The following is a 10,591-nucleotide window of genomic DNA, read 5'->3' as shown; positions in this document are numbered from 1 at the left end:
CGTATCGGTTAAGTTTGTAGTTATCACAAGCTTGTGAGAATTAAAACATAAGCAAAGAGTGCTTCAATAAACTCTGACTAACAATCACGCCACAATTTAGATTACTTAAAGCATTTTTTTAATAAAGAACTGATTGTTCTGTAAATATAACGTAGCCTCTTTTCCTGTATATTCATCCACTTCACACATTAACAGATTATAAATGCACACAATTCAAACAAGTATATATGACGCCTTTTTCTTGAAGTTTAATGTGTTTCCTTGTAAATTAAAGTCAGTAGATGCATAGATAATATTTTTTGTAGTTACAGGCAGATTTTAGGATGGTACCATAGCAACCATGAATTTGTCAGATCTTTCCTATCAATCTGTTCAGTTTCCATTTTGATAAGAAAACTTCTTTTTCTTAGCAATTTTAAAGCAATTTTGATAAACTTCATTATAAGCTTTCCTCTCCTGGCATACACACAGCCGTTCATTATTTGAAATTAAGATTGTGCAATATCATTGTTTTTTACAAACTTTGTGCAATATCATTGGATTTTACAAACTGTGTGTAGCAATTTACATAGAAATTAATCCTTTTAATTTTTTTATGTTTTTACACAAAACGTATTTCCCCTCATTATTTCCACAACATAAGAAGATTTTTGTGACAGAACTGCCCCAATACAGATGACTGACGTAAATGTGATAAGAAATCCTAATTTATTTTCAATATACAGGGGTGGACTAATCTATAGAAATGGATGAAACAATAGGAAAGAATGATATGTGTTTATAAAATTATAAACAATAAACACATGTTAAAATAAACACTTAACCAATGTTAAAATAACGTGACACAGTTTGAAATACTTATGACAGTAGAAACAAAATATCGTTAGCAATAGTAAACAAACTTGCTTTGAGTTTTGACGCTGGCTTTCTTGTGGTTATATTGTTACGCATTTAAACGACTACTAGTTGTGTGTTTATTATTTTATATCAATCAATAACCACAAATATGTCGAATCCTGTAGTGTTCATTGCGAGACCTTCGGTTAACATTAAGGGAAAGTAATAATATGATGTGAACTATATTTTTCAGCCAATACCACTAAATATTAAAATAAAATTTAACAAACACTTATATCTTGTATAGACAAATCAATCTATATGTACGTAAATCTTAAGCTGCACTTAAAGATATGAATATTGTCATATAGCGCGTCCCTATGTTTATAGCAAGTAAGCCATTTCCAAACAAAGTGAAACTTCATAAGTGCAACTGATAGAGAACAATAAATCGCGAAACCAAATTACAAACAAACAAACACGAGGCAATTAAATTATGTTTTATTGTGTTTTTCTATGTTTGATGTATAATAGACACTTACTCAATGGAACTTACCTTTACGCCCCTTATCAAAGACAAAAATCCCCTCTCAACCACACATTGTAAAGATTATTCCGTTCCCAACGTTATTACGATCGTTTAATTAATAAATTACCACTGCAGCATGCGTGTATTTGTTGTTGAAGAAAGCGTCTGTCAGGTGATAATTTCGACGCATGTTTCCGCGCCTTCGGGCTAATGTAAAGACACAATCTACAATAATTATTAAACGTGATTGAATGTACGCGTTGATACACGGTCAACTTCAATTAAACTTGACCGTACAAAGTGCCCTGTCATTGAGTGGACATCATTTATAAGCAAATTTTACATCATTTTTATAAAATCACCCGTCAACAAATCCTAGGCCGGCGCACCTATTCAACCCGAGGACCGCGTCATTTTCCGCTGTGGATAAGAAAACAAAAACTGTATGATTTTTTTTATAATCTTTTTATTTCTTTTTTTCAAGTGTTGTGGCGTGAACTCAGTTTGGAACTGCTTTAAATTAAATTCATGACCAAAATGTGTAAACTGTCAATTCAAATATATATCGATTTTTATCCCACTTTTACAGCAAATTTTCGGCTGATTAAAGCCCCATTGATTAAATATCATCTATAATCAACGGCAGGAAATGACGTCAATATTTCGACGAAATGACGTCATAAATCCAGCGAAATTATCCAGTCAAACTAATTTTGTTTAAATAAAAAGGTTTACAAATAAAAAGTGGGATAAATAGAATAATAGATTAGTGTTGATTATAGATCAGGTTTATCATGCTCGGCACGAAAACGAAAAAGCACTCGCCAAGGCTCGTGCTTTTTGTTTTCTAAGCCTCGCATGATAAACCTGATCTGTAATCAATACTAACCTATTATTCTCTATTTATTGACATGTCCAATTTGTAAAATAATGTAAAATGAGTCGGTAAACGTGATGGTCTCTGAAATGTTCTAAAAAAGGTGATAAGAATAAGTAATTTAAATAAGTATGTAGAAAGAAATTTAGTTATTTATATTTAAGTGACGTCTACCCTTAGGACAGAGGGTCACTATAGTCGACACGCAAACACTCTCTCACATTATTGACCGACATGCTCACGAGGATAAGGTGTGATAAATAGTGGGTTCCCCTTGTTGATAAACCGTTCACTAGTTGAAGGCCAGTTCATAAAGCCAAGAAACACTTGAAAGGACTTGTTCAGAGATTTTCTTATTACACATATTTTGCATATAACACTGTAATATTTGAAAAAGTTGTAAATACTACTACTGCTGCTGCTGCTACTGCTGCTGCTACTGCTGCTGCTACTGCTGCTACACTACTTCTACTACTACTGCTACTACTACTGCTGCTACTACTACTACTACTACTACTTCTACTACTACTACTTCTACTACTACTACTACTACTACTACTACTACTACTACTACTACTACTACTACTACTACTACTACTACTACTACAACTACTATTACTACTACTACTACTACTACTACTACTACTACTACTACTACTACTACTACTACTACTACTACTACTACTACTACACTACTACTACTACTTCATCTACTACTACTTCTACTACTACTACTACTACTACAACAACTACAACAACTACTACTACTACTACTACTACTACTACTACTACTACTACTACTACTACTACTACTACTACTACTACTACTACTACTACTATTTCTTCTACTACTACTACTACTCGCCAAGGCTCGTGCTTTTTGTTTTCTAAGCCTCGCAGGATAAACCTGATATATAATCAACACTAAAATTTTATTCTATTTATCCCACTTTTTATTCAGAAATCCTTTATATTTAAACATAACTGGATATTTTCGCTGGATTTAAGACGTCATTTGTCGAAACAATGACGTCATGTCGTGCCGTTGATTATAACAGAAATTTAATCGACGGGGCTTTAATCAATCAAATTCGCTGTAAAAGTGGGATAAAATATATAACACCAATAAAATGAATTACTACACATACCCTTCAAAGAAACTTTACTGCTTTAGTTTTGCAAACATTTATGCATTGCATGTGGGCCTAAATAACTTGGCTTGCTGAAGGATAGTTTCTTTTATAGTGTTTGGTATAATTAATGGATCACAATTTTATTTACATCTTTGAATAGCTGTATGCAATGTACAAGCGGTGCCATTATGACAATATACTGCATGTGTTCTAGTCCTATAGTTTATCATACAACGCGTTTATAATAATTTAGTTTTAACTTTAGAGTCAGATGGCGCGAGTCTTTCTCTGTCTGTGCTAATCTACAGAACCAACGTCTCGGTATTGTAATTAAACGGGAGATTTTCCAGATGCCTAAATGTTGGTCAGCTTACCATGTCGCTATTTATGGTTCTCGTTTAATGATAATTCATTGAATAGAAGATCAATCTGAATAACATTTATAGGAGGTGTTAAAAATGATTTATATGTTCACATAGGTGTACCGTAATTACTCTTAAGTTTTCGGACACTAAGTTTTTCGGTCACACGCTTTTTTAGGAATTATAATTATCTTTCGTGACTCTTTATTTTCGGATATACGGGTTTTCGTCCTAAATTAATGACTCCAATTTTTCGGACAGGATATTCACCCCCCGGAAACCCGATATGCTGTGAGAAGTTGGATGTGCTAGGAAAAGTTGCCGATAGATTTCGATGAATTTCGGTAGGGTAAGTACATCCAGTTCTATAATTGTTTAAAGGCATTTTTGAATTAAAATATATTTTGGTGTATGCAAAGGAGGTATTACCATGTATGTTAGAAAAATCCTGGTTATAAATATTCAGAATTTATTGAAATATGGCTATTTAAAGTCGACGATGCAGGGATATATCCCATATTTAGCACTTTATTTACAAATTTCTTTAAAGGTATGCCAGTGAAAAAGTTTTGCAAGGACAATTATACTAATCAATGACCCCGAGTAACATATCAGCCAGGGTTTCTTAAAAAAAAATCGTATTGGTGGAAAAATTCGACTTTACATTCAACATGTTGATAAAAAAATGATATAACATGGTGCTGTACAATGATGTCGAGATATGACATGAGTGCAGTTCAGTTATAAACTTAAAAGCTCACTATTACAGCTGATTTATGCCCAATCTGATGCATTGTAGATCATTTTCATTGAACTTTGAGGTTTTATAATTATATCCGTTCTGAAGCTAAGTTAATTTCCAGCTTATTTGTATATATTTTTTATTGTTTGGAAATCATTGTAAATGAAAAGCATTCATACAGGTAAAAATATACGCCCGGTAGGCAATCTTAACATTTATAATAATAATATGATCTGCTTATAGTTCCAATTATGGGTAGACTTTCATAAATGAGAACTAAATTTGGATCTATTATACATGACTTCAAGTTGACAGCTTTGCAAACATCTCCGACAATGCAAAGGCCAAACGTTTTTCTTTTGGGATGTGCATTTTACTTCAGAACAGTTCATGACTATTCTATGTATGTATCTATCTATGTATGTATCTATCTATGTATATATGTATCTATCTATGTATCTATCTATGTATCTATCTATGTATCTATCTATGTATATATCTATGTATCTATCTATGTATCTACCTATGTATCTATCTATGTATCTATTTATGTATCTATCTATCTATGTATCTATGTATCTATGTATCTATGTATCTATCTATGTATCTATCTATGTATCTATCAATGTATCTATCTATGTATATATCTATGTATATATCTATCTATCTATCTGTCTGTCTGTCTGTCTGTCTGTCTGTCTGTCTGTCTGTCTGTCTGTATGTCTGTCTGTCTGTCTGTCTGTCTGTCTGTCTGTCTGTCTGTCTGTCTGTCTGTCTTTCTGTCTGCCTGTCTTTCTGTCTGTCTGTCTGTCTAACCACCGCATCTTCCTGCTCTCATTGGTACAGTACATAGTGTATATTTAACTGCTTGTGAGACAACGCTGGACAGTCTAGTGTTTATCATTGAAATCTGTACATATTGGCTGCATTCAGGGAAAACGGGGCCTAATGCATGTCAAATAAGATGAGCATGTGCACGCTGATTAGCTGTATCAATGATTTGTAAAAGAAACCAACAACACATCTCGACCTGTGTTTTAACACACACTCTTTATAAATTTGAATTGGTTGTGGTCATTTCAAACTTGCGATATAAAAAGCTATAACATAATTTTGAAAACCGAGCTGCGTCTAAGATTATACAACAGCGAACAAATTTCGTGCCTTCAGCGCTTTGATTATGATTATCCGTTTAAAGCGCGTGGCCCTTAATCAGTTCAGCATTCACTAATTTCGATACATTTTTATTTTCTTTAAGATTTTTTAGGCAGTTGCCCTAACGGAGCTTAGGCACTGGACATGGTAAAAATGCCGTGTGCACATTCTGAACTTTTGCTTGGATGTTTGTTTTAATTTCTATTCTTAGGGTTGATTTCAGTTTCAAGATGGCGTCAAGAAGTACAACTCATCCGAGAAATGCTGCACAAAATGGAAATACAAAAAAATCCGGAAAGAAATCGCTTCCAAAACCAACCCATGTTGGCCATTTTATGTCCATATTGACGATGTCGTTATGCAAGAAAGTACTTCATATCGATACATCGGTGAAAATTGGCGTGTACTTAACTGGTGTATTAGTCGGATCGGTATTTTCGGATATTTTCGCTCTTCCCAAGTCGTACTTCTCCGACAAGAAAAATGTACTTAACCGGATATTTATGTCCTTTGGATTTGGATGGACTTTTGTTTTACTTAGCATATACGTCTTTTTGACAAGTTTTGTAGCAAACTGCGGAAACCTAAAACTTGTTTTTCGAAAGCATCTTCCTAGAATGTTTCTGGCAGCGGCCTGGTGGTATGTTATGACGAGCACCTTTAGCTATGTGGATTCTGTATTTGGGACTTGCTCCATATCCAGTCTGAGGACAAAATCTGATTGTTTGAAAGCTGGCCGTGCCTGGCTCGGTTTCGATCTATCAGGGCATGTGTTTTTGCTTATTCACAATCTTCTGACTATTTCTGAAGAAGTCAAAAGTTTCAAAGCATGGATTCAACTAGATTTGTTACTGAGAGAAGAAGACCTTGCCAATAAGAAGAACTTGAGTGAGAAACAAGTTTCGGAGGCAAGGAATTCTTACAAGAGGTTAACACCTTGGATCAAGCTGTGCATTCTACTGCTTACATTTTGGATGATATTCTGTGAATTTATGCTGATCATATCTGTCGTGTACAGATTCCACACCATGACTCAGAAGATAGGTGCAGCATTTGTTGCTGTTGGTTGCTGGTTCGTTACGTACAGAGTTTTGTTGGAATCGAAAATGGAGTTCGCTCCAGGGCAGCCTGGTCAGAGCGTTTTGAACTACATGAAGCTGAAGTAAAATTAGTTCACTAGAAATACAATGGCAAGGAAAGCAACAATATTAAAGAGCAAATGAATTAAAAGAAATAATATGGTGTGTTACATCTGTTGATGTTATAACATAATATGAATTTAATGTAAAATTTCAATATTGCAGCATCATTATTCATAAATGTATAAAACAGTCTTTATATTTGAAAATGATAACTAAGTTTTGTTAAGTTTAATTCATACATTGAAAATGGCTATTTTTCATCTGCAAAATAATTTATATGTAATTGAAGTTATTTGGTTGTTGTATAAATGTGCAATATTGTTTTGTTGTTACTAGTAAGAACCTGCTTTTAATTTCTTTGATGGCTTTTTGTTGCTTTGTTTTGTGTACACTGTCCTCAATATTTTTCAGTCAGAACACAATACTTTGCAGTGTGTACAGTGTTTTTTTCCTTCTTTGGGTCTGTTAGGGGTACCCATTCCCAATTGAACAAAGTATATGTTACATGTAAATGGGACCTAAAAATTCCCAATTGTACATGTAGGTTTGTTTGTATTTACTTTTTCGATAAGTCTGAACATTAACTTTTTTTGATAAGTTAAAAAAATATATAGTTCTTTTCCCATCAAGTTCTATAAGTTGAACCTTAGTAAGTTTATTCCCAATTTGAGTCAAAACCATGCGATTTTTCCCAATCTGACCCTATTCCCATAATGCTGGAAAAAAACACATAAATACATAATGTTTACTTATCCACAGAGTGATTGTGTTGAGCTACTTTGTTCTTGCTATATCTGGCGACTGTCATTCTCATTAATGAATTTTGCCATGGGTGTCGTCAGCTGTAAGTTTGTTATGGCTCTAGAGCCTCTGAAGCAAAATTGTCTTCCGATCTTGATACATGTAAACGTGGTCAGAATGTTTGTCTTGGCAATATCTTTTTTTTATCTTGGTTTCAGTTTGAATCTGGGTCAAATGTGTCAGAAAAGGAGGTCACCTGGTAAAATCCTTAAGAGGCCTTAATTACGACTCAATTTTGATGAAACATGGTCAGAATGTCCATTTAAATCGTGGTCAAAACTAAAAATGTCTAATCTTAACCCTTTACCACTTAGTTACATATTTTGACATGTTTGTAGTCCTTCAGAAAGTTATATTTAATTAAAGACCTTTCTTACTAGATTGAAGTTGTAAAGCCTTCATTTCCAACCCTTCGATACTGATGAGTATCAAACAGCATTAAACTGGAACAGACTGCCAGTTACTTGCAGGCTGCTTGATTTTAAGCTGTTTGCACATAGCCATTTTCACTTTGCTTCTGAGTGGGAAAGGATTAAAAACCTTGGTAACCATAATAGAAAGCTGCACTCAATCGTAAGGAAACTTTGTTAGAATATTTATCTTGACAATATATAGGCTGATTTTGTAACTTTAACTAAACTTAATTTTGGCGAGTCCTGTGTGGGAATATTATGCTCCAGATTAATTCGTTTCAGGGCTGAGTGCTACACATAAGCTTCATTACCACAATATTATTTCGCAATTATATTATGAAACATGGAAGTTTTAAAAGGCTTTTCTGATTTTATAATATAAGTTATATGTGTCATATTTTATGAAGTTAATTGAAGTTCTTATGTTCATGTTAAACATATGTTCTGATTTTGTAAATATCCCACCTTTGCCTAACCATAAGTGTTCTGTTTTTTTATCATTGCACATTGTAACTAAAGTCAATTGGTCTATGTTTGAAGTATTTTTCATTTCATAAGTTTGCCATGAAACGATGACATAAATTAAATGTATACATGTATACCTTGATTGTTTCTACTGTGACCATTTTATTTTTAATTTGTTTACTTACGAAGATTTACGTAACAGTATTAAGACCCATACAATTAAATGTTCATTTAAAGTTTATTTATGAAAATTGTCAATCATAATTTTCAGCATACATGAGCACAACATGCTCATGTTGAGCTTTTGTGATCAGCTTTTGCCTGTCGTAATCATTTACATAGTAAACACTCTAGACATCACATTTGTTGCCCAATCTTCATGAAGCTTGGTCAGAACATTTTTCCATATGATATCTCGACTGAGTTTTAAGCTGAGTAATGTGGGGTTACACACTTGGTCCCCAGGTAAAATTTAAGAAAAACTCATGAAACTTGCTAAAAGCATTTGTGTTCTAATGATACTATGCCCAAGTTTTTCAGAACCATTCTTTCAGGTCTCAGGTGAGCCATTTGCCCTTGTTTAATTGACCTTATTTATATTAATTAATGTTAAAGCTCAGTATATTGTACTATAGTTAGGTCATGTAAACTACTTTGTAAAGACCAAACATTGTATGAACATAAACTGACAATTTACAACAATAAACATAATTTTAAGTTGGCTATTTATTGATAATTTAAAAGATGCAAGAAGAGACTACTCTAGAAACTGAGAAATGTTAGGCTTGATTCAGCATAAAAATATGTGCTTGTGTGTTACAGAGCTATAGATAACAAGCGTATTTGTGTTATTACGCAATGAAAATAACCAAAAACGTGATTAAATTCAAAATAAAGGGTAACTACCCAATTTTATAACGCAATTTCCGTAAAAAACCTTGCGTCACGAAACGCAATTCTTACAAACACCGGGTGTATTTTTTAGTCTCGTTATTTTCCATACAAAAATGTACCGGATAGTTTATATGCCGTCCTATGAAGAAAAGAAGGCAGTCTTTCCAGTGGTTATCAATCTTTGGGGTATTATCATAATTATTCGTAGACCGGACCGATTTCTACTTTCATTTTCAAGGTTTTCAACTCAAAATGACTAGAAAACGGGGTGCATCGCTTTGAACAGCCATAACTTCATCAATTGTGCAGCGATTTTCACGAACTCGGTCTTATTCAACGCAAAAATAAATGAACTTTGATCAGAAATTCAGTAATTGTTTGTTGTTACGTACAGGTACCTTTTTGAATTCCATTTGTATAAATAATATAGTAACCTTAGTAGATTTTTATTATATTATATATGTCATTCCCTAAATTACCCAATTGAGTTTAAAAACCGGGGTGAAAAACCCAATTAAGCTTAAAAGTAGGGAGTGAAATTTGTTGTTAAAACTATTGAATTTACAAAAACCCTATTGTTGTAAAAACAGGGGTTGATTACCCAATATACCCCAAAAGTTATCTATAGCCCTGGTGTTATTTATAATGAAATCCACAATATTGTATTTAGACCAGTATCATTCAGATACATAAATCTGTATATGATATGTGTCGTGTTCTGAGAAAACTGGACTTAATGCTTGTTCAATAAGTGTCGTCCCAGATTAGCCTGTGCAGTCCGCACAGGCTAATCAGGGAAGACACTTTCCGCTTTAATGGTATTTTTCGTTTGAAGGAAGTCCCTTTTTACCGAAAATCTATTTAATTAAAGCGGAAAGTGTCGTCCCTGATGAGCCTGTGCGCACTGCACAGGCTAATCTGGGATGACACTTTATGCACAAGCATTAAGCCCAGTTTTCCCAGAACACGACTCATATGTTTGGAATCTACCCAAGGGTGCACTTGTTGTGTTCTGCATGTTGTTTACATGTATTTGCTTGTTGATTGTGCAATTTTTAAACTGGCTTCAATTGATCACCACATTGTGAATTAGACACCATATCCAGATTTTTGTTTGATGGAATGAGCATTTTCCCCCAGATTTAAATCCCTACTTTGTAAGGAAGTATTAAGGATGCAATAAATTACTTGCAAACTTACTTGTAAAGTTTTTGTTTAATTATCTCATCACAAAGGTAACT

General features: G+C 33.6%; 1 protein-coding gene across 1 annotated transcript; it reads left to right on the top strand.

Moving 5' to 3' along the window:
* Positions 1-3,440: 3,440 nt before the first annotated feature.
* On the top strand, positions 3,441-10,549 carry LOC127845425 (acyl-coenzyme A diphosphatase FITM2-like). The gene is made up of 3 exons (XM_052376327.1): positions 3,441-3,494; positions 4,000-4,087; positions 5,847-10,549. The coding sequence occupies exon 3, from the start codon at positions 5,866-5,868 to the stop codon at positions 6,799-6,801; it is 936 nt and encodes a 311-aa protein (XP_052232287.1). The 5' UTR covers positions 3,441-3,494; positions 4,000-4,087; positions 5,847-5,865; the 3' UTR covers positions 6,802-10,549.
* Positions 10,550-10,591: the final 42 nt, after the last annotated feature.

Source organism: Dreissena polymorpha, chromosome 9 (assembly GCF_020536995.1).
Source record: "Dreissena polymorpha isolate Duluth1 chromosome 9, UMN_Dpol_1.0, whole genome shotgun sequence".
NCBI lineage: Eukaryota > Metazoa > Mollusca > Bivalvia > Myida > Dreissenidae > Dreissena > Dreissena polymorpha.
This window is presented reverse-complemented; position numbering and strand designations above follow the sequence as displayed.